The 25230-nt window shown below is 44.6% G+C and overlaps 1 protein-coding gene across 1 annotated transcript; it reads left to right on the top strand.

Annotated features, from left to right (window-relative positions):
* The first annotated feature begins 1335 nt into the window (after positions 1–1335).
* asap3 (ArfGAP with SH3 domain, ankyrin repeat and PH domain 3) lies at positions 1336–24188 on the top strand. Its single transcript, XM_084380885.1, has 26 exons — positions 1336–1703; positions 5934–6006; positions 8305–8450; positions 9794–9868; positions 11166–11215; positions 11714–11837; positions 12849–12934; positions 13301–13376; positions 14293–14379; positions 14617–14726; positions 15653–15722; positions 15810–15897; positions 16194–16242; positions 17001–17167; positions 17309–17442; positions 17598–17689; positions 18267–18447; positions 19384–19469; positions 19735–19850; positions 19938–20005; positions 21102–21209; positions 21375–21594; positions 21747–22038; positions 22188–22404; positions 22569–22700; positions 22831–24188. Exons 1-26 carry the CDS (start codon positions 1578–1580, stop codon positions 22903–22905), a joined length of 3048 nt encoding a protein of 1015 aa, XP_084237011.1. The 5' UTR covers positions 1336–1577; the 3' UTR covers positions 22906–24188.
* Positions 24189–25230: the final 1042 nt, after the last annotated feature.

The following is a 25230-nucleotide window of genomic DNA, read 5'->3' as shown; positions in this document are numbered from 1 at the left end:
TTTGCCTATCGAGCTGGGACTAATTTCCCCTTTTCTGAAGCTCGTGTGGGCAAATATGTGGTTTTGTGGTAAAACCAAAGGGAGCCACTGTATTTGATGCGGCTTCCTGAAAATCACCCATCTGCACATCATAGTGTACGGTATCACTGTTCTGCCCGAGGCGAGGTTCAGTGATACACCTCTTTTCTTAGGAGATGACAGGCTTGACAATGCCAGGCATGCAGGAGTTATGTTCTGTGCACAACTCTTGCAGCTTTCCCAATCTCTCTGATGCACTCTTTCCTTTATGTTCACTCTATCAGAGGATTTCAGGAGAAGGTCAGTGGGGAGGGACTTAAAGGGATCCTCCCTCGATGAAAAATGTCTTTTCAGGAGATGAAAAGGAAGAGGAAGAAGCTCTGGGGCCTGCAGCCAAGAGGATCAAGGTGCAAAGAGCCAGTGAGGCGTTACACCTCCGAATCCTGATTAGAGGGCAATTTCACAGCTGCAAAATTCTCACTTGAGATGTGATGATTTATGTGCATGCACTGCTTGGGTTAGGTTTAGGAAACAAGAATACTTTGTTAGTTTGTTGGCTTACTTTGCTACAATTAAATTCACAATGTTAAACATCTATTTGAAAGGATAGCTTATCATGGGTACATACTTTTCCGGTCTTTATCCTCTAATTGCTAAGCTATGACATTGGTCAGTTTCAATGACGGCGCCTGGATCAACATTCACTATTTTGCTCCAGGAACAACACTTGCAAGGTAATACCAGGTCATTCCATTGCCCGCAATGCAACTTAGCCACTGAGTGACAACACTGGAGTCAACATATCCAGTTACATGCAGCTTCCTCTGGATCCAGAAAAGGCTTCATACCACTTTTTCACACATGCGTCAGTACTCCTCGAGACTTGTACACACGTTAACGTGTCATTTTTAATCTAGCATCATCTTTGGTAACAAATCAGAGCTTTTGATTCTCACATTTCTCAGTGATAAAGTATGCCTCTGCCTGCCTCACTGCAAGGCTCTCTCTCTGAATCAGCCCCTCATCCATTGAAATTCCTCTCCTTGAATTTTAGTCCGTGAATGAGGCATTCTGCATATCCATGGCGACCACACTGCAGACTCTCTGGAGTTTGCATAGAAATGAGAAGTAAGAATGAAAGGAGACGAGGGCAAGGACACACACACACACATACACACGCACACGCGCACACACACACACACACACACTCCTTTCTCTCTCTGCAGTGTGCCAGAAAGCACAAACATTCCCACGTGATGATGGAGTTTGCTCCCTCCCTCGCGGGGCGGACAATAGCGCGCTGGCGCACCTCCACGCGCACACATTCACAGAGTGGAGTCTGAACTCGGTCAGGACGCAGGTCCTCTTTTCAGGAAACTTTTCAGCTCAAAGGCGCTTTTAGGAACCAACACTCTGAGGAATACAGTCTCGTCTCAGCTGCGCACAGTGGAGGAGTAAACTATCCATTTTTTTTTTTCTTCAAATGGGAAGTACATGCGCGCGTAAAACTTTGGCTCACTTTTCTCCTCAGTGACTGTCAGACCCGCTTCGCTCTAAACATGCCGGAGCGAATCAGCATTTCGGACTTCGTGGTCCTCACAAACGAGGATCTGTCTTCTCCCGGGACGTCAAGTTTTCAGTCCAAAATGAGCGACTGTCGGAACACGGTGTCGGCCGTGGAGGAGGTGAGAGAGGCGGAGGAGAGGCGGCGCAGAGGAACACGCACCTTTGTGTGTTGTTATTTACCTGTCCGTAATGCATGTCTTTAAACTCACCTGTAGGGTAGCTCAACTTTCAGCGTGACATCCTTAGTTTATTTGTTTGTTTGTTTTGCAGCACTGTGGAGTTGAAGCATTACGTTGTAAGTCGTTGAACATTTTATTTGTTGTTCAACATTGTTTCCAGGTGAGCACAGCAGTGTGAGGGGAAACGTGGAGACTTTGACCTGGTTTTTTCCCAAAACATTTAATTTCGTCATTTCATTCCAAAAGCTGTACCTAATGTTAACTGCAACGGGACACATTTACAGAGGGGCAAGTGCAAGGTGCACGTATTGTGCTGACCTGTGTGCACTGGACTCTTGTGAGGACTAAGATTCTGGAAAACTTGGCTGTTCATAAGTGCAGTGGCGCCCCAAGAAATCTTTAGTGGGTTGGCGAAGGGGGGCCGCTGAAAGGCTTGGGACAGTGGCTGGCTGACTGTTCATTTATTGTTTTTATGGGAAATATAAATGATTCAGTTACTGTAAATGAACAGTAAACAGAACCTGATAAGTATTTCAGCTGAAGGGGAAGCCAAATTGCTTTCATGGACTTAGGAAGCGCAGCATCTGCACACTCCGATACGGTAGGCGGCAGTATATGCAGAATAAGGAGAAGAAGAACAACGATCAATCTCCTGCACCTGGGTAAAAAAAGCCCCCAGGAAGAGCGCCAGGCCATAAAGCCAAATTTGCAGATGCCAGACCCTGTAATTACAATTTTTTGGGCCCCTGGAGCACAGGGGCCCAAAAAGACTTTTTCCCATGTGCTTAGTTTGTGAAAGAAGCAGCTGTAAAATGCAGAATATATGGCCTTTTTGAGCGTCACGACCAAAGCGAAATGATTCATTTGGTTCACTAACATTTCGTAAATCTAGAAGAGCCGCGCTATTAAATAAGTGTACCCCCACAAGCTAGCTGAGGGCTAAGCAGGAAGTTAGCGTGAGTTCAGTGCATACGCTTTATGGGCCCCACAATGCAGAAGCTATGGGAAACATCCAGGTGACTTCATACCCAGACGTCGAAATGGATTTGGCTTTATGTGCCACTGAGCCACCTTAAAGGGAATACACACTGTCTCTAATGCTTTATCCAGTTAACTAGAGAGTCAAACATGTCGTCGCCAGCGTGGATGGTTTTTCTTACCAGTTCCAGAGGAAGACAACACAATTGCAATTTGCAATGCACGCTCTGCAAGGAAAGGAAGGAAAGAGTCTAAAGAGCTTTGGAACATTAAATGACCCATCTTTGCTCTCTACATCTTAACCTTGGTTCCCTCAAGTGTGCATAAACTACAGACAATAAACTTTTTATAATAGAAAATGTCAAATTAATGGTTAACCTCAGTTTTGGCTGGAAAGTGATCCACATTGTCCGTCCTTAGTTAGCACTTATGGTGACTTACTGCAGGCTGGGCCCGTTCAGCAGAAAAGTAAAGGTTACATGAGGTAATGTAGCATTCGGAGAGTTTACTTGGCCTCGTCTCTCGTCTCATGGGAGTCAGACTGAGATGGGACACAAACGGAAGACACACATGGCACAGCTGACAGTGTGGCCCCCTGACAGATCAAGGTATTGTTTATGTGAGCGTGCGCGCTCATGTTTGTCCATGCTTGCAAGCATGTCTGTGAAGGCCGGTTTATGCGTTTTGTCTGTTTGAACTGGTACCTTGGCTCAAGGCCTGTTTGAGGTCTGTGTGTGTTTGTGTTTGTTTGAAATCTGTTCTCACAGAGCTCCTCGGGCAAAGGAGGAAACGGAGAGAGGCTGCCACGAACTCTGCCGTAAAACAAATAATCCAAGTGTGCGCACAAGTCGGCCCTTCCTTGTCTGTTTTCGTGCGATATAACAATACGGTTCACTGTAACCCAACCATGTTCTGTTTACGGTCGGAGCTCTGAATCATCTTGGTTTTACTGATACAAATTTAAACTGGGGAAATTTTATTGTTTCCTTTGTAATGGTTGTTTGTCAGCAGAAACTGAGTCTGAAGCAGAAATTCGATCCGACAGTCCAGATATCGTGATATTTCACTGATGAGTTGAGAGCCTTAAAACGTCTGTGGGAGATGAAAGGTCTTCATTCCTGGCTCGAAACCGACTGCTGAGCAGAGAATGGAGACAGCAGAGTCTAACATTTATAGAGAGAGAATAGAATATTTTAGACAGCTGTCAGATGTATTTATCTCGGCCTAATGTTCATATTTATGGCCATGACACACTGGAAAATACATAGCTGGAATAGCTGCTCTGGGGAGGGACATGCTGGAATCCTACACATGTGCACGCAGACAGACAGACAGACAGACGCGCACACAGATGTAAATGCAACGGTCCCTTTATAGACAGATCTATGCTCATTATGTTTAGTCTGCTCAGCTGGGACCAGCTTGATTAATGGCTAGGGCAATGTGTGGGCATGTGTGTGGTTTACGGCGGCAGGCAGGGGGACAGAGACTCCATTCACCGCCACACAAACTCGGCTCCTTGTTACTTATTACTCCTAAATTAGAGGCAACGATAAAGACGGACAATGAATGGTTTCATTTCCTACAGCTATAAGCTGTCACAGGCTTTATGACATTTCCATAAATGTTTTTTTTCAAGTCGGCTCCAAGTTTTTTTCCTGTAATATGTTGGGGGAAAAAGCCTTTAGGTTATCCTGCAGCGGAGTGTGTCATCATGCCTAGTTACTGAGGTAAATAAGGATCAGATGTCTGTTAGTCATGAAATATTAATCTCTGCTGCCAGCAGTCGCACACACCCTGACAGCAGGTGTACACAACCTCGCATACGGGCACAAAAACGCCCTGTAAAGACAGTGAAGGCTAGTTTCAATTACAGGTGGAGCTCATTACACTTTCCAGAAGGCATGTGTTCATTGTCCTTTCTCTGTCTCGACTGACAGGTGTGTTACCTGCCCGTTTGCGTGTCCGTGTGGCGTGATTTTAGAAGTTTAGAAACTTTCGTTGACCTGCACACGCTTCTTTCCGCTGCTCATCCTGCCTGCAGACCAACCTGCCAACAGAGGAAACTACAGCAGCAGCAGCAGCAACAGCAGGCGACTCCTATCTCTAGTCTTCACTAAATCAGTTTCCCGTTCATTGTCTGCAGAGTCACACAACACAACACCGCCTTTTAATTAGTGAACCAACGCTTAGGGAGTGGACTTGACCGGGAAAAAGACTGGGGCGTGTAAACAACACCATCTAACAAGGCAGACTCTACATTACTGCTGGCTCATTAAAAACTATTCCTGGTGGTGGCACAGAGGTGGAGCGCAGCTCGGTGAAACAAGTGGCCTCTGTGAGCAGAATAAACAGGATGTCGTTTCAAACCTCGCTGGTTTGGAAGGAACGATTGATTGCCCAAATACAAGCCTGTTTGCATCATGTGTCATGTTTATGGGAAGGTTTGTTTTCCTGCAGAAAAAAAAAAACCCTCAGTCAGCTCTCATTCTGAGAAAGTGTTGTTTGAACATGGAAAGTGACACTCAGTCAGACAGGTGAAGTAAATGCAGTGACATCATTCGGGGTTGTACATGATTGTCTTGACGGAGAGTGCTGACTCACCTGTTCATCTTAGTCACACATCGTGAGAAAACTAAGCTTAACTGAGTATGTGCACTAACACACACACACACACACACCTCTTGTAAACCTGCACAGAAAAGCAAACACAAGTCAAACATTGGTATGATTAGGTGCTAATTCTTATGTCTGTGAAAGGTTGTAACCGCTAATCTGCATGTTGGAGAGAGGGAAGCTCGATCAAGTCAAGCCCAAATCACAAATCAACATTCCTCAGGGGGCTTTACAAGCTGTTTAGTGGACGACACCCTCTGTCCTTAGACCCTTGATTCAAGTAAGGGTAAGGAGTCGAGTCTCGAGTTCCAGTCTACAGGGCATTTCAAACTTGAAAGTATCATGTTTAAACTTATTTAGCTCATCAGAGTAGCCAAAAACAGTTCCTCGGTTGGATTTCCAGAAAACATATGATTTTTAAAAATATATATCGCAATATGAAATAACATATCAGGCGGCATAAGAGTTGATTCATATCACCCAGCCTCCATGTTTGAGGCATCGTCAGGTGCACACACATCCTTATTCAGATTTTTGATTGCACATGTTCATCTTTGTCTCACTCTTTAATTCCAGTCTCTGGAGATGGACCTCACAACCCTACAGAGGATGAAGAAGATGATCAAAACTATACATGCTTCTGGACTCGGTAAGTGTCACACAATACATTCAAGTTCAAGAAAACAATCCCAATTTAAGGCTCATGCGCTGGCAGTTTTTGGATCTTTATTGGCAGATGGAGTGTGCTCAGATGGCTGTTATGATTTCATCCATAGCACGTTGAGGACTTCATATCCATGCTGTCTTCAAATTTTGCATGAAAGTTCAATCTTGAGCTTGGAAATTTGTCAAAAGGCTTTTTAAGAATAAACTCTCAACTTGTGACACTGTACACATGTTTTTTGTGTATTAATACATTACCAAACTACAACTTCTGACAAGTTACAGAATCCCTGAAGAAGGATGTCTTTCCCCACAAATTTTGCATGTCAGCTTGGCCTTTAGTTTTTAAATAAAGGTCAGCCTCTATTATGGCGGGATGAGCTTCATAGGGGAGCCTCAGCATCACTCATTGTGTAAGCCTGACTAAGATGACCTCATCACGCTCGTGTGGGCAGTAGTGTTTATGAGTGAGGCCCCTTGTTATGGGACGAGAGTGCGTGGGACGTTGGGTGATTGTGTTTATATCCATACAGAGAGTATGGTTTTGTGGCGTGCGTCTGTGTTAAAGTAAATGGTATGTGCGGTTTCGGCAACAACGAGGTGCCGCGCGGTGACCTAACAGATCCACAGGGTCACTGAGTGAATGTTTTTGCGAGCGTGTGTGTGTCACGTAGGCCTGCAGTCCGTCACCATGGATCTATGAGACGTGAACATGCTTAAGATGTGAGTGTTCACCTCAAAAATGCGCGGTAGAAAGAGAGGAACTGCGCAACATATCCTGTAGTTGTTTTTCTGAGCTCGCTTACAAGCCTGCTTCCCATTTCGAGGCTTCAACTCATAGTTTTTAGTAAAAGTGAGTCAGACAGAGAGAGAGCTGCCCAGAATTAAGCAACCACATACACTCGGCAGCAATAATGAAGTGCTCCATGACTATTCTCCATACGTATTCACTTTACTTCTTCATGTTTTCTTCTTCATCAAAGTAGAATCATATGGGTTAGTTCCAGTAATCTGACAACAGGAGACCTCCCCTTTTGGTCATTATGTTGTTTAACCCCTTCATCAGTCCTGATGTTAATCAACAGCCTGACTCACCATGTGAACACAGACACATTCGTACGCCTACTCCTCCCCCACGCAGTCTGACGGTCCGTTACTGTGTCACACATGCAAAAACACACACGCGTGCGCGCGCACACACACACACACACACAAATGGCGAGATGTTTCTCTTCTTTCGCTCTCTTCCCATAAACTGCTAAGTACCGCTTTTCTGCCAAGATGCTGCGGCCTGCGAGTCTGTGTGTGTTCTGGCAGAGGACTGCTGGTATCTGGTTGTTAAAGGTCAGCTGCAATATCATCCTCTGTGACTCAGCGGTTTGTTGTTCGATAGATGCATGTATGTTGTTTGTTATAATACTTTTCTAATGGCCCTTTAGCCACAATGTCTCGGTTCTATCGCTCCCCGCGGATTTTGTCTCCTCCATCCTGCCTTTGTCTGCATTCTTTCCCTAAATTCACATCTTCGCTGTCATCAAGAATCTTCCACTTTCGCTTTGCGGCCAGTTTGTACAACTGTGTCTGTCTGTCTCCCCGCTACAATCAGTTTACCATTTTGTACTTATCTTGAAGTGCAAACTGGAGCAGAGCTTGACTTGAACTGTGCTCTTTCTGAGAATTTCTTTCCTTCGTCTGTTTAGTCTGCTGGTCGATGTGTTCCTTTACTACTTCCTTAAATTGTTAATTCACAATCACCAACGAATGATTTCATTTCTCCTTAGTGTTGGGATTTCCTAAAGATGTTTCGATATGACTGGTGGACAGACATTAGGTTTTATTTATAGACATTTCCCCATCCGTCTCCCATCTTTGTTGATCTGAAAATGATGACTACCATGGCTTGATTTGTAACTTGTGTTTATTTGATGTCCGCGACATCTAAGCCTCACTTTAAAATAGCTGTAGGGTAAAACGTCATTTGGTTTAATGTAAACCAAAGCGGTGCCAGTCGGAGCTCAGATTCTTTTCCATCAGCCTTTTTCCACATGAGTTCAACAGACTGGGAGCCCGCTGAGGTCACGACCCTCGGGAAAGTGACCTATAAGCCCCAGAGAAACACGGGTCTCCTTCTCCACGACGGGTGGAAACCACTACTAATTTATCCCATATGCTTGTCTTGTTAAATACTCTCACTGCAACAGGGCCAGCCAATCTGCCTTCCTCATGTAACTCAAGTCTGAGTCACCATTTACTGTCTATACTCACTTTGTGTGTTGTTTTTCAGCCCACGTGGACAACAAGGAGCAGTACATCGAGGTGCTGGAGAACTTGGGGAATAGCCATCTGACCCAGGACAACAACGAAGTCTCCACAGGCTTCCTCAACCTGGCTGTGTTCACCAGAGAGGTCACGGCCCTCTTCAAGAATCTGGTGAGGAAAAAGGGAGGGTTAGCTTGGAGTTCAAACCACACACACAAAGAAAAGCTGGTCCATCTAAAATACTCAAATGATGGTAAAAAGAAGGAGGACAGAACCACACATTTCTCCCTGTAAGATGTTGGGTGTACATGTGAGAAATAAGTGTGTGTGTGTGCACGAATGCGTGGAAGAAAAGGTTTTCAGCAGCTGCACTCGGCTCCCAAATCTGGGGCAGTCCGGAACCCTCCCACTGATAGTTTCTATGGCGATGATAATTCATCCCAGACCTCCATGTGTGAGCTAACACACACACACACACACACACACCATCTCACACACTCCCCCAGCATGTGTCAATCAAGGCCTCACAAGGGAGACTGAGCCTTACAGATGTGAAGAGGAAGTGGAGGATCCATAAGACGAACAGGAGGGTGATTTAAGGAGTTGTGCTGCTGAATCGACCTGAACGTGTCCCTCGGTGCTTTGTGTGTGTGTGTGTGTGATAATGTGTTTGCACCACTGCCTCTGTGCACACAGGCTCTCGTGCATTGATCCGTGTCATCTGTACATGTGTTGACACTTCAGGAGGAGGCATTTCCCCGTGTCAGAACTCCATGTATTATCTATTAGTTACCTCAGCGTTTGGATGCCAACCAAAACAACCCTACCTGTCTGCAGGCCTCTGTGTCAATACATAAAGGTCAGATCTGCAGTCGGCTCAAGGAAGTGGTCGGACGTTATTTATGTTAAGAGCTGGGTGCAGCTTGGTTGTCATCCAACAGGATCCATGGAAAGGCTGCAGGAACAGACGTTGTAAATTTTGATAGTGGAAACTGGAGATTTGTGGACAGGAGATGCAGGATGTATGTAGTCATGATGCATGCATTAGTACAAATGTGATGTATTTCTATTGGGAAATTAGTGCTAATGATGTCTTGCTGTAAAGCTCAACCTGCCGGGGTCATGCTCGTTGTTTTATGATTCATTCTCCCCAGATCCCCGACAGACTCAGTTCATCTCATATCCGTCCAAACCTCAAATTGATGTCAACTTCCTCTGCACTGTACACAAAAAAATCATTGCCTCATCATCCGACTCGGATCAACAAAATCTTAATGGTGCAGATTACTGCTCGATGTTTTCATTCAATGAATCACCGGCTCAAAAAGACTGAATCACCGTGTTTCTGGGTTACCCGCACTCATTCCCAGAAATATAGGTCCACAGGGACATAGGAGTGTGTACAGCAGTGTGTGCATGTGGGTGTTTGCTCACACTGTAAGAGATAAGAGCCACATTAAGGGGAATATGTTTTGACTTCTATTACTAATCTGCTTTGTTCTTGCATGTTTCAGGTGCAAAACCTCAACAACATCATGGCCTTTCCTTTGGAAAATGTGCTGAAGTCAGAGATCCGGGACAGCAGACTAGTGAGTCTAGAGTTCTTTGTTACGAATTCCTGAAAGACTGCTGGCTGAACTGGTATACACATGATGATGTCCGTGTTTTAGGACAGGGACACTACACTACACTACACCTACATGTTGATCAACAATTCAAATTAAGGCAATATTCTGCAGAAATTGGCATTGTGTGCGATTTTGTGCCCCCAGCAGTTTCGAAGTGCAACACCACTGTCGTAAACTTCATCCACGTCATTGAGTTGCGTAAACTGATGCTTATTCCGAATTTGATGACAGCAACACTTTTCAAGCAAGTTGGGACACGGGTGATCTAAGACTGGGGAAGCTCCCACCTGTTTGAAACATTCCACAGGCAAACAGGTTCATTGGTAACAGGTGATAGTCTCATGATTGGATATGAAAGGGGCATCCTCGTTAGGCTCAGTTGTTCACAAGCAAGCATGGGGTGAGTCATACACGTGATTGTATGAAGGATATTACTACACGGGCTCGGGAACACCTTGTAAAACCATTGTAAGCATAGTTCCTTTGCAAATGATTGCATCCTGTTTTTATTTACAATCACACGGCGTCCCAACTTCTTGTCCACTGCTACAGTGAACAGAGCTCCTATGCTGGACTTACTCTAATGTGAGCATTTAATGAGCCATTCTTTGTTGTAGATTTCCAACTTAATAACGTAGATATCACAATGTAAAATCAGTTTTAGGGTGGATTTCCCCTTTAAGCACATTATGCTGCCTGTCTGTGTCGTAGACGCAGCTGAGCTTACTGAGATATTGGATAAGATGAGGCTGTTTATGCAGATCATTGCGTAAGGCCGAGCTATGTTCCAATACTCAAGCGATCTGCCTTGCACAGTATTTGGCCTCTTGATTCGCCATGCCAACAGACTAGTGAGTAATAACAGGCTAATGCCTCTGTAAGCTGCTGTCACTGCCGTGCCTTTCAAACAGCTGATCTGATAGATGAACGTTGCTTCACTGTAATGCGAAGGAAGTGCAAACTGCTACTGAAATCCTGTTCAGCCAGAAAGTAGACCAGTTAGCTTAACGTGAGTAGTCATGTCTCTGTGTATTAACTGTCGGCCTCCACCCAGCTCTGAGCAGGTAAATACCAATACATGAGGCAGCACTGTGAAATACTGCTTCACCTGACTGTCTATTAAAGGCTTCTGTGTGACATATACAGCAACTTCCCTGTAGTGAATTTTGTCTTCATGAAAACAGCTTTGTTCATTAAAGTCTCTCCTCTCCTCCTTCTTCTCCCTCTCCTTCTTTTTCTGCTTCTCCTCCTCTCCCAGGAACTCAAGAAACAGATGGAGAAGAGCTGGAAGGAGTACGACATAAAAATGTAATTAACCTTACTCTTACACTTAGATTGTTTCCTCACATTCAGTTCTTCATCTTTAAGCCTTACTGCTGCGTGAAAAAATTAAAAACAGAAACCTCAGACCGAGACAGATGTTACTGCCTGAGGAGGACCACGTAGCACATTTACAGTTCTTGCTAGTCCTCGCTGGGTCACAGAAGTTGCTGTAACAGCAGAGGTTAATAGGATAATGGTCCATTCCCCTCGGCGTTTCTCCATTACATTGCTGTGAAATAAAACTGAGGCGCTGCACTTTGCGGCTCTCATTTGATCTCGTTTTGGTGTTGATTTAATGTTTTAAGGAGACTTCACCTCGCCATTATTGTCTTTCATTCAGCTTCCTCTCGCCCCTCTGCCTCTATAAGAGGAAGTGGAAAAAGAGATAGGGAGCGGATCAGACAGATGAGAGCATTGTGAATCACATTGTGCACATAAATAACTGTCTTTCTCTCTCTTTCTCTTCCCTCCCCCCCCCGACAGAGGGAAGCTGGAGAAGGAGAGGAAGGAGAAGGGCCGGCAGCTGGGGCTGATCAGGACGGAGGGATCAGACGGAGGGGAGGACATGGAGAGGGAGAGAAGGGCCTTTCAGCTGCAAATGTGTGAGGTGGGGGATCAGTGCCAGTCCAAATACCAAACCCAGACACCTTTCACATACCTGAGGCAGGCTTGATTTAATTCACACGGGTGGTCTGCCTCGCGGATTCCATATTCCATCCACGGTCAACTGCCTGGCCAGGCTCAATCCCCTTTGTATCTCTCCTACGATGGGAAAAATATGCTTTAGGAAGTGGAGCATGAGCTTAATCGGTTGAGTCTTGCAGAGCTGGGTCATATACATAAGAAAGCGCAGTTCAAAGGCAGATGGAAATGCTTCGTGACCAGCACCTGAAAGCCAAATTGGGGAAAATTCTCGTGAAAAGCACAGGCTGTGTTGTTACACACAGGTGGTGTAGTCTCAGCTATAAGTGTGTTAGCTGGAGAAAAAAAAACCCCGAGAAAAAAATAGTCCGACTAACCCTGACTGAGACCAGCTGTTGAGACAAAGAGGAGAGGCAGGGAAAATGGAATTTCCACTTGTTGCAAGCTGCTCCACCCCTCCGTCTCTGCGTCTCGTTCTTTCTTCTCCTCTGCATACATACAACACACACAAATATACACAGGGCAGAAACACTTCAGTGAGCCCGTCTCTGCTTCAGCTACAGAGAAACAGATGGATTTAACTTCAGGTTTGTGGAGCAAAGACGATGCAGTCATTTCTTCCACACAGAGCTGAAAACCCTTATATAAAGCTTCTCTTCTTCAAAATGTGAGTTTAGACTCGGGGCAGGCTGGAAGTTGGTCAGAATAAAGCCTCCAGTATGTGTCCGAGTTATTCATATTTTTCCAGTTTCAGTCTACAAGGTTCACTGACTGTTGAAATAAGGAGCATGACCTTTGAAACAATATGAAGCGGTGTCCTGGAAAGCAAGGAGACAATCAAAACAGGATATTAAACATGTGTCAAGGATGAGCCTTAAATTACGGGTGCTGAAAAATGGTGGCTTCGTCTTCACATTCAGGCTGCAGCTGCTTCTTCTTGAGCTCTTTTTAACCGTCTGTGTGTTTGTGCTTTCAGTATCTTTTGAAGATCCAGGAGCTCAAGGTGCGTCAGGGCCCTGATCTTCTCCAGAGCCTCATCAAATATTTCCAGGCCCAGCTCAGGTCAGTCTCAGCCGACGTTACCCTTTTCTATTTTTGTGCCGTTTTGTTCTGCGTGTAAAATGGGAACAAGAAGAAAAGGTTTTGACTTTTTCCTGGCCTGGAAGCTATGGTAGATTTGATTTCTACCTCAACGTTTCAGTGGAGGATTTTTGCATAATAGTTGAGGTTCTTTGGTTTTCACTTTTCCTTTTACAAGCTATTATTACCGTTGTTATCCATTTACCCATTTTAATCACACTGAGGGTTTTATGTGGGAGCAGAGTTGCTTATACAGCTTCAGCATGTGATGTTTTGGTTGGTGTGAACGAGGATGTTTGGACTCGAGTGCCACCATGACTCAGCATTTGTTCTTTTTCCTCGTCGCAGTTTCTTTCAGGACGGGCTGAAAGCTGCAGAGAACCTCGCTCCCTTTATCGAGAAGCTGGCTGCGTCTGTTCACACGGTAAATACACGGAAGCTCTTTCTCTGGTGTGTCTGTCTACCTGCATTGTATCAGTCGGGAAAACGTGAGTCATCTTGCGTCTTCAATCGGATTTGATATTATCCAGCTTTGTTATGATTTCAGAAGAACGTTTGTGATGATTTGGAGGTGACGCACACTCTCTTTCTTTAATGGTTTTCTTCATTTGTCATCAGTTGCGCAGTCCCAATACTGGGTCAAAGAAGTTGCTTACAGTTAAGCTCTCACAACGGCCAAAACCTCCATCTCTCTCCCCTCCTCAGCAACGTCCCCCCCAAGCTCACCCCACAGGCACAGACTGTTATTGGAGTCTTTTCCCAGAAATGCCCCCCCCCCTTCCCTGTTTTTTCCAAAAGACGAAACTGAAAGCATCCCTCATTTTCATTCCTTCCCTCATGCACACCTATTTCTCCAACCACTCCGACTGGATGGAGCACTGGAAACAGACTGTTAACTGTGATACTGGGAGCGTTAGAGGTTTTTCTGGTTCTGCATGGGCAGAACGGAGACCCGTTCAGACATGCCAGACCTCAGCCTGGAGAAGGAAATTCAGACAGAATCTGTGTTATGGTTCCCAAGAATAAAAAAACGCCGAAATATTTGACTTTAACAGATTTGTGCTGCATGCAGGACCGGCCACTCTGCTGCTTTCACACAAAATGCAGGACCTCCTGGGTTGACACACCCCAGCACCGAGCTCTGTTCTGCATTATTACACAAAGCTCTGATGTATTGTCCTTCCACACCCAATTCTTGGAACAAATATAAAAAAAAAAACCCATTGCATGATCCAATAAACGAGTGAGAGCACAAGAAACATGCTGTTCTTGCAGCTAATTAGATTCTTTTATTGCTGCAGTTGAATAAACATTCTCTCATGCTGTTGTGTGCGTTGTAGGTGCGTCTGGACCAGGACGAGGAGGTAAAACAACTCACTCAGTTGAGGGATTCGCTCAGATTGCTTCTGCAAGTGGAGGGAAAAGAGGTATGCTTATTAATAAAGCCTCGTCATACCCTGAGTTGGCAGATCTTCAGTTGCACTTCATCAGTATGTAAACAAAATGTTGGCTCTGAAAACCTTCAGCAGCAGATGGCTTTCATTGTTTCTGATGACTATCCTATGACTTTGCCCTGCCACAGTTGTTTTATATTGATTTAAAATGAGCCTCAGAGCCGGCTCACAGCATGAAGTAAAGTCCTAAATCAACATTTTCATCCCCAGGAGTATCTGAACAGGAAGAACTCTGGCAACGGGTACAGCATCCACCAACCACAGGGCAACAAGAAGTATGGGACGGAGAAATCTGGCTTCCTGCTCAAGAAGAGTGATGGGTGTGTAAAAGCGTTAGTTACAGTGTTCAAATGTAAGGTTGCAGGGAGTTATAACACCTTCCTTGATTTTGTTTTTCCATTCGCAAAAAACACATGACATTTTTTCTTTTGGTGTAATGAGCCTTACAAAGAAAATGTTTTTTTTTCTCCTGCCAAAACTATTTATTTCCTCTCGGTTTCACACATGGAAAGAAAATTCACCTTGGGAAACTTTTTTTCACGTTGGAAAAAAAACAATTGAGGCAGTTTAACAGATTTATCCTGGCACAAACTTTTCTTTTCACCAGTTCTCGCAGTCATAAACGCAGGAGAGAAAACAACTGTAGCTCATTGACAGAAGTAATTTTAGTTCAAATCTTCAAACATTTACTGGTGCGTATTTCAACAAATTATAACATTTCACAGTGATATTAGCCGCTCGCTGACTCTGTCGAAGGCAGCAGCATTCAGAGCTGGTTGAAGAGTAAGCGAGTAAAGCATGGAGGGAGAAAGGGGGAACTTTTTCTGCCCCACCTGGTCTTCATTACTCTGAGATGAAGATTCAAGCAGGGGCCTCTCCTGTGGAACTTATTGGCAGACCGGCTAACTGAACGGAGCCAACTTTTGCGTCATGCGCACACGCACACACACATACAGAGGGCTAGATTACAGTGTGATAAGGAGACGGGATGTGGTTCAGTAGGGCGAATGGGAGACAGGAGGAGATCAACCTTTCCTCAGGCCACTGACGGAAAACAGAGCACATTCTCAGCCATTTTACCCGATTCAATCAAGATAATGAGAGTTAACAGCAGTAAGCTGCGCCAGCATTATGTGTAGAGCCCATTACTCAATTCAAGGCTACGTGTTAACACTGTTATCACTTAATGCACTGCACAGATTTCATCCGTGTTTTCCTCAAATCGGATTGATGTTTTTTGCTGCAGGATCAGGAAGGTGTGGCAGAAGAGGAAGTGCGGAGTGAAATTTGGCTGCTTGACAATTTCCCACAGCACGGTGAGGACACGTGGGCTAAAACTGTCACCAAGCATTCTGATCAGACCAAAGCGAATACATGTCCAATACATATGTGTTTGTCTTCAGATCAATCGACCGCCAGCCAAGTTGAACCTCCTGACCTGTCAGGTGCGACCAAACCCCGAGGACAGGAGGACCTTTGACCTGGTCACTCGTAGGTTCACTCCTCACTTTTGACCCTTAACACTTTACCCTCCACGCATCACCAGTAAAGACTCGAAAGACTCATCTGCAGTGCAGCTGTTTGGAAGCTTGCAAACACATTAATAGATTTAGATAAACGATTGTGATGTGAAACAGCAGTGATCTACCGCATGCTTGTTTTATGTCATTTCTAGTCATGCAACCTTTATTTCTTAACTTTAAAACCATCTTCACTCCCTCCTCTATACAGCAATATATTTCCTAGATGCACTACAGTGTTTAACCACCATTTACCCTTCACCATAGATAATCGGACGTACCATTTCCAGGCAGAAGACGAGCAGGAATGTGTGATGTAAGTGTTGAACTACTACCGTAGGATGCATCCCAGCTGTTTTATTTCCCTTTCTCTGTTTTTTTCCCTCATAGTGTAAGCAAGTTGTTACATGTCATACATCTTTATTGGAGCTCAGGTAAGAAGCTGTGCAAGGTTAGAAACAGCTCAGGTTGCAGTGTAGAGGAGAGTGTAGTATAATCTGATGATGTGTGCAGTAAAGAAGGGCTGACCAAGGACAAAAAGGCAGGAAAAACAAAATGATGCAGAAATAAAAAGCTGTCCTCTAGGAGCCCCCCTGGCCCCAGCTGCCGATGGGTGGAACTTCTTTTTCTCGCCACAGACGGCGAGCAAGGGAACGCTGTTTTGTGATGTGGGGATTAAGGGGGAGTGCGTGTGGGTTTCTCTGTCCCCTACCCTCCCATGTGTGTGGGCCTCCCATCCCGAAGGATTCTTTGATGTGATGAGCTGTGTGAGTTTAGTGACAGGGGAAGATGGAAATGGTTTGTAGAGAAAAGTACCAGCGCTTGTGAAACAAAAAGATGTGAAGGTTTGGTCTGTGTGGCAGGGAAGTCTTGAAACTGAAAAAGTGAGAGTGACGATGACTTATAGACGGTTGAGCGAAAACAAATGCAAAACACATGTCGGAGCACTTTTGATCTTGTGGGGAAACGACTGAAATGATCGATCCTTTGGTTTATCTTGGTGCCACAAGAAACGTTTTGACTCTGTTCTCTGTTATTAACCGTATTCTTTATGTATGTGTGTCTCTGCTTTAGTTGGGTGTCAGTGCTGCAGAACAGTAAGGAGGAGGCCCTGAACACAGCGTTGGGAGGAGATCAGCTCCACCTCCAGGACAGCGGGCTCCAAGAACTCGCCCGAGCCATCATCGCCGAGCTTCGACACATGCCAGGCAACGAGGCCTGCGCCGACTGTGGAGCTCCAGGTCAGCCAGGCGTTGTTGTTGACGATCAATGTAGAATATAATATCTTCTAGCCTGTTCCATGTATTTTACGAGCGAGATGTAAGCAACAACATTCGTTTCATATCAGTTCGATGTGCCTTTCTTTGCTCTGTGTGTCTCAGATCCAACATGGCTGTCCACCAACCTGGGCATTCTGACCTGTATAGAGTGCTCTGGCATCCACAGAGAGTTGGGTGTCCACTACTCCAGGATCCAATCCCTCACTCTGGACCTTCTGAGCACTTCTGAGCTTCTGGTACTAAATGCACACATGGAGACACACAAAAACAAACCCAGTCCTGGTGGATTTTGTTTAGTCAGGATTTCCTAATTACACTCATTATGTAACCGTCTGCCTTTCATTGAAATGCTTCAAAGTTACATCTTTGTGGCTGGATTGTGTCATTTCAGTTGGCTGTCAGTATTGGAAACACCAGATTCAATGATATCATGGAGGCGGGCCTTCCAAATGACTCTGTCAAACCATTGCCGCAAAGTGACATGTGAGTTCCTGATTTCTTTTAACCTGTTCTCATTCCTGGAAATTTAGGTAAAATCCTAAAATGCCTATCCCAGTTTAGCCCCAAGTAAATTCAAAGGTGTTGCTGAACCATTTTGAGTTGAAAGATGATAAGATTTTCCCCAAGCTGTCAGAAGGTCTGAATGTGCTTCTGACATTAATCTAAAAGAGTTTGACTATACAGAATTATTTATTTTTTAATGCAAAATTAAACCTGCAGATGGCCTGTAACTGCCTCACTGGCTGCAACACAATAGGCCCACATCATATCATTACATGGTCCAAGTTCAAATGTAATAACTATCACTGAAAATGAAGACTTAACACTTGTTTTCCTCAGGAAATATTCAGGCACCTGGCAAAAAAAATGCAATTTAATGACCTCAAGATACCCCTGCCTGAGAGTAACAGGGGCAGAAACTCATTATAGTTGTGTATTTCCTTATTTACAATAACGTCATGTTATAATAGAGTCATCCTGGAGTTTGACTTCAGTTTGATGATTTATATTTATTATACTTGGTGTATTCTTCATTAAAATGTGTTTACTTATCGACCAGGAATGCCAGGAAGGAGTACATCGTGGCGAAGTACGCCGAGCGCCGGTATGTCATGCGTAGAGAAGAAGCAGATCCCGGCCGGCTTTACGACGCTGTGAAGAGTCGTGACCTCACCTCTCTTCTTCAGCTCTACGCCGAGGGAGCAGACCTGGCTAAACCTCTCACGCTGCCTGATGGACAGGTAAAGATCATTTACAGCCACATGGAGATTTCCACACCTGCTTCTCTTCCTGAAATGTGTCCCATTATGGTGGGAATGTAATAAACCTCCATCATCTTGAGGCAAATTTTAAGTCTTAACATGCCCACAGCTGTCACGCATTTAGATTAAATGACAGCTACATCCTGACAAGGCTGCCCACCCGGCTTGCTAAAAGCAATGTTTCAAAAAGTTACTAACTTGTTCCGGTCACTTAAGAACCGTGACTGAAACGGCTAAAAATAGGATCACATCCTCCACGACTTAAAAACATGTTAAGACGTACAGTATGTAGGATGTGTGGGGATAGTTACAGTATGTGAAGTATGTGTTAATTGTCCTCTTGTGTGCACGGTTCATGTGGGCGGGGAGTCTGAGGCCCTCCCGTCTCTTCTGGCCTCTAATCCAATCTTTCCCTCCCTTTTTCATCCTCTCATCGCGTTTCCTGCCGCCTCTGCTGTCTCTCTTCAACGCCTCGTCTTTAATCACGCTCTACCGTCCCGTCATACACTTCCTGCTCAGCATAAGCGCCGCGTGTAACACTGCCGACTGCGCCGAGTGCGTGTTTGTTTGTGTTGGTTGGCCCTCGTTTATTATTTCAGCTTTTAGGTCAGAGCTCGTGTCTCCTGAGAACAAGTGAGACGAGCTCATTGAATTACGCAGGCACTTAAGTCTTTCCCCTGCCCCTTCTCTCTGCGCTTCGCATAAACAGACATGTTTTCACTTTTCAGCACACAAACAAATAGGAGTTGCACAATTAAGCCTCTGACATTAGCGTCATTGTATTCTAGTAGCATGTCTCAGACCTGAGTGTCAGATACAAAACCCAGTCACCTCAGGCCACTGACTGACAGTGAACTGGTCTCTTTTGAGGGTCAACAACTTTTCCTAATTCGTACTCTCTTCCTCTTGTTTAAGGGGATCAAGGAGACAGCTCTCCACCTCGCTGTGCGTCTGGAGGAAAGGAGCTCTCTGGCGCTGGTGGATTTCCTCTGCCAGAACAGGTCAGACACTGACAAGTAGTGAAGTATGATGCCTATCTCCTTTTTGTATGAAGACAATTGATCAGTTTTATACAGTGGTGTTGCACTCAGAAAATGTGGGGGGCGCCAAATCGCACAGACCGTTAGAAATGTTTTAAACTGCATTAATAACAGTCTTTAAAATGTGTTAAAATTGTAAATTTAACTTGTTGAAAGCTGCACAAACCCTGTCAGAGAGCTGATGATATTTAACATCATATGTCTGTACTCTATGTTCGCTCTACAGCAACTGTCTGGAGAAGAGAACAGCAGAAGGAAACACAGCCCTTCACTACAGCGTCCTGCATCACAAGCCAGAGTCTCTCAAGTTACTGCTCAAAGCAAAGGCAGCCCTACACACAGGTACCTTTAACTATTTATCTTCTTTGTTTTTTCACCTGCTGCGCTCAGTAAATACTTAAAACATTTCTTCTCTTACATCTCCTATAGTGAACTCTTCAGGAGAGACGGCCCTTGATGTTGCACGGAGGCTGCAGCTCGCGCAGTGTGTTGAACTGGTGAGACCCCGCTTTTTTCCCCTTTGGATTCAGCCTTTTTAAGATTTGATTCATAAATTCAAAGAACACACACAATCAGGAGGTACGTTCAACGGAGGAATCGAGTTGCAACATTAAAATGCCTACCACAAGGCCAACTCCAGAAACAAAACAAGACTTGAAACTTCCCCAGCTGGAAATACTACCTAGAAATAACTCCCCGTGCAGCAAAGCTCAGCTAAGGACTCGCTCCCAGGACAAGGAATCTTATCCTCGTCAGGTCCCAGTGTGCATCATTTATAAACGGGTTTTATTTTCTTACCGGCCATCTGCCCTGCTGAATCAGACCTGCCTTGTGTAATATCCTGTTTGATTGTGCACAGCCTTGTTTCACAGGCTTTGTTGTTTAGAGATCGACTAATGTTACACAAGTGAGCAGCTTTAACATTAACCCCGTTACCCAATTCATTAAATATCATTTTGCATTGAGGTGTTCTCTTTCTGTTTATTAAGCTAGAAGCTGCAATGAGACGTGGGCTGTCTCTGGACTCTAGGCTCCATCCTACTTGTTTTTCATTTTCATTTTTTGAAACATCTGCAGATTTGAAGGTTACACTGACACGACTGATAAGGAGGGAGTTTTCTGTCAATAGTTTTTTCCCAAAATTGCATAATGATGAATGATGGCTTGTGTTGATATTGTTTATGATCCTGCCCTGTCCATTTTCTTTTATTGTTACTATGTATCAGTCTCAAAATATTGAACAGCTGGCACTGAAACATTAAAATGCTTGTGCTTATCTGTACCTACAACCCAAGTACAGCTAAGAAGCAGAACTACTTGAGCATGGCAGTGGAAAAATTTGGTTTGATAGAGCCAAGTACACAGCTACTGCATCATGAGATAAGATAAAATAATTCTGAAGGGGAAATAAACCAGATAAATAAACCTAAGACGTAAATTAATATACTGTAAGTATGTAAAGTAAAACATACAGATAAAATAGAAAATAAGCTTTCTTATCATAGCTATCTTATCCCTCATATCGTGTGTATACTTTTATTATGTGGAGATGAGAGTATCCTGACTGTTTGTATGTGTGTGTGTGTATTTTAGTTGGAGCTGGCCCAGAGTGGGAAGTTTAACTCTCAGATCCACGTGGAGTTCATGTGGGAGACACAGTCCCAGGAGTTTTATGACAGTGAGGATGACCTGGATGAGAGGGTAAGAAGCCAACGTCATCACTGACTTTGTTTCTCTGCCAAAAAAGCCTAACCAATGTTCGGAGCAGAAGGGGGTTTTCCACTGCAATTGCTACTCTACGAATGAGGAAAACACCTTAAATTCAACAAAGAAACTAACCATGAACTCATTTCTACTTTGTTCCAGGTGAGCCCACTGCCCAAAAACCGCTCTCCTCCGTCCTCAAATGGAGGTGGGGCCTTTGCCCGCTGGAGTGTGGCTGGCGGTGCCAATGGTGGCGTGGGGAGCAGACCATGTCAAACCTATGAGAATCTAGACTTCCTATACAGAAATCCTCCAGCCAACAGCGCCCCCTCTGGAGCATCAGCACCACCACCACCACTGCCGGCTAAATGCATCCAGAGAGGTGAGATACTGTCGTGTGGAAGACTTGCCTCCATTACAAAAACCACAAATCTTTCATCTTGGAAAAAAGATGTTTTTATGATTGCATCTACTGAAATTTGCGAAGCAGTCCTGCTAGTATAAAAGATGACTTAATTTTCTCCCCCTCCACAGGTCGCTCTGACCCCCAGATTTCGGTCACGACACAGGAAGGCAACCCTATTCCGCGACGCTGCTCTAACCCGGCCTCCCACTCCTCCAGTCCCCAGACACGGGTCAGACATAGCTCTCCTTCAGCCATCACAGAAAACCAAGGCCAAGGGGGAAAACCACCGAGGTCTCCACTTGGACAAGGAGGTCTGTTCAGGGGACAGAAGCAGAGCTGGGAGGGCCAGTCTGGTGCTAGCTCTGGCTCTCAAAGCAGCATCACGTCAACATCCTCTCAGAACCACATAGGGCCTGTCAGGTGAGATAGCGCTGCTATAAAAGATAGTGTCATGTGTAAATAAGGCCAGTGAAAGGATTCAAGTTGATGCCATGACTAAAAACAAGAATGTAAATATCTGGTTTTGTTCAATCAGTGTTTTTTTTTAATGTGACTTCTCCACCCTCCAGTTCAGAGAAGACCACATCGTATCGTCGGACCAGCAGTGGAGGAGGCAGCCAGGGGAAGTGTGGTGTGATGTCTCCGAGCTGTGTGGGCAGCCAGGAGGAGCTGTACTGCAGCTTAGTGGGGAATAGTCCAGGCCTCACCCTAGCTCCGGCTCCAGCACCAGCGCCGTCGTCCTCGCCTACCGTAACCTGTGGCCCACGACCCCGCAGGAACGCAATGGTACAGTCACACAGAAACCGCTTTTTATTGTATTGTGCCTGTAGTTTGAGTCCTCTATATCGTAACATATAATTCCACAGGACTCAGAAAGGGCCTGTGAGATTTCACAGTCAATATAAATTTGCTGGTGGCACACTGAAGAGTATATCACATGTCTCCTGCAGGTTTCTGGCAGCAGGCCACATCAGAAGCGTGTCAAGGCTTTAGTGGACTGCAGAGCAGTCAGCTCAGAGCAGCTCGCCTTTTTCAAAGATGAGATCATTGTGGTCACGGCCACTAATGACCCCCACTGGTGGGTAAGTGCAACTACAACTTCTTGATTCCATTCCAGTGCCTTGTCTGCTTCTCTTTCGGGTAAGACAGTGACAGATTAATAAGAAAGTGAAATAAATTCATGTCATAAATATTACATCACTCTTGTTCCAGGTTGGCCATATAGACGGGGACCCTAGCAGGAATGGCACTTTTCCTGTCAACTATGTACACAAACTGACAGACTGAGGAGACATGGAAGCATGAAAGTACTGTAAAGTAACATCTAGAGGAACTGAACCCAGATGGGATGCTTACTGGAAACTTACAGTGGATTTTATCTACAGGAGAGGACAGTGTTGTTCTCCTGGATCTAACTCAAACTCGAGGGTTTGAGCAAACTGAGAATATTTCCACATGAGGATATACTAGCCAAGGGATACAGGAGGATATAAATGGTGCTGTTGTAGGGATTTATTCCCTTTAACATTTACTCATCAAGGAAACCAACAAGGGAACTGAAGGCTTTCACAGCCCCATAAAACATCTCATTCCAAGGACAATATTTTCTCTCCTGTTGGTCTGGCCTTGGTTTTTTTTAACTGCATCATGTTTCTCCGCTTGTCTAAAACCATAAACCACTATTAATAGGTACGGATGCATCTGTGGTTGAGGTAGAAACTGCTCTCATATCCATTTAACCATTAATGATTGCAAATGTTTAAGTTGTCCATACTGATCTAGGATCTGTACCTAGAGGTAAAACTTACCTGCAGGGCAAAACCCCCTAAGGCACTTTAACTCACTGAGAAATCTTCTCAGAGCTGTAAATGTGTACCGAGCCAGGACGGAGCTGCTTTTTGTTCTGAACGGAAGCTGTCTAGTCTTTTTTAAATCACAGCATACTGAGGACTTGGACTTGAGGTTCAAACCTGCCCAGTGTCTGTTGCAGCCTGCCCTGGGACTCCCAAAGTGGCTCTGTGCCTGCCAGTCTGTCTCCAACAAAGCGGCAGGCGTCTGGGCCACAGGAGGAGAGATGTGAAACTTCAGCTCAGCCATCTTGGCAGTGGGCACAGCTCACTGGCTGCAGGGAGAGTAGAGGATCCAGTTTCTTTTGGCTCCAGGCATCCGTCTCTGGAGAACCTGGAATAACAACGGTGTGTTATAAGAGAAAAAAAAGACTCTGTTCTACCAGGAAATGGCACTTAAGGAGAGCTTGTTAATAACAGCACCTCACTGCAGTAATTTGTTCAGTGAACACACACTTATTGTGGACACGTGTGTATTGCCAGATATACACAAGCACACTTGCACTTACTAAACTCACAGTAGCTTCCAAGATGTTGGGATCCTTTAGGGAAGAGAGGAGAGTTGGGAGTAGGGGAGGTGTGACTGCTCCACTTTTTATAACTATTAACACATTTCACAGCTATTAAACACAATTTGTTGTACATAATTGTCTAAAAATGTCCACTGATGTACAGTATATATCACCTGTTTTCTCATCTGCATTATAAAGGATTGTATCATTATATAGTGTTACTTCATGTTGGCAATTTGTTGTGATTAGATGTCATGTTTCCTCTGTTCTCGTTCATTATTTGTCTAAATGGCTGTCAGAGTAAAAAGAAGGTTGCATAATCAGTGTTCAGAAAGGTTCTCGTCTCACTGCGCTGAAAACAAACACCGACAGTGACAGTGGCAGTGGCAGGCAGGAAGCAGGTGTTCACTCCCTTTTAATCAGTCCCGAGTTGAAACAAACTGACGAGGAGTCTGTCTCTGCTCATGCAGTGCTTATGACTAAGCAAACAAATCACGAGACGGACGTGTTGTCAGGTAATTGCGGAGCAGTAAATGACTGTAAACAGGATCTCAAATGTAAACGGTAGTAAATTAACTCATCAGTCAGTCAGTATATTTGTAACATACACATGAAACGTGTTTAATAAAGTGCCATTCAGTTTTTTATAGTGTAAATCATGTGATATTTTTCTGTCTGGCATGAGTAAAGTGGGAAATGTAGCATATAAAAAGCTTCTTCCTACTGATGTGTGTGATGAAACTGATTCCGACATGGGTTTGGTGGCCATGATGACCTTGTACACAACTACCCTGCACACTATGGAAAAATACAGCTTGGCAAATGTCAAAATTTAGAAGCGCTGGGGTAACGCTTTATAGTTACATCATATACATACATAAATAATGCTTGACTCAAGATAATCAATGCTTTTAATTATTAAAAGGTGCAATATGTTAGAATTTTAGTTTCAAACATTCAAAGATTACAGAGTATGAAGAAATAACAATTTTGATGTAATGTCAAAAACATTTATGTTTTGTGTTGCAGACATATCTATAGAAGTTAGCATGCTAACCAGCTAGCCTCTAGCCTTGCGCTCCAAGCTCCCAGTCCAGACAGAGTCGGCTAATATGACCGCTAGCTACATGGTTAAGCTGACCAGCCAACGGCAGCAACAGTTAGCAGCAGTTAGTGGCTAATCTGGTTATATGCTGCCCCCTATTTGTTTTGAATATGAATTGCTATGGCCCATTTAAATATCACCCCAGTAT

The sequence above is a fragment of the Pagrus pagrus genome (assembly GCF_965226575.1).
Source record: "Pagrus pagrus genome assembly, chromosome: 18".
NCBI lineage: Eukaryota > Metazoa > Chordata > Actinopteri > Spariformes > Sparidae > Pagrus > Pagrus pagrus.
Note: the sequence above shows the minus strand (reverse complement) of the source record. Positions and strands in the feature narration are given on the sequence as shown.

What these genes read in the sequence shown, in the direction of transcription:
- asap3 (XM_084380885.1), top strand. Translation starts at nt 1,578, where the DNA reads ATGCCGGAGCGAATCAGCATTTCGGACTTCGTGGTCCTCACAAACGAG. An exon ending in CGGTGTCGGCCGTGGAGGAG is followed by an intron (nt 1,704 to 5,933) that starts GTGAGAGAGGCG and finishes CTTTAATTCCAG; the next exon opens with TCTCTGGAGATGGACCTCAC. An exon ending in CTAATGACCCCCACTGGTGG is followed by an intron (nt 22,701 to 22,830) that starts GTAAGTGCAACT and finishes CTCTTGTTCCAG; the next exon opens with GTTGGCCATATAGACGGGGA.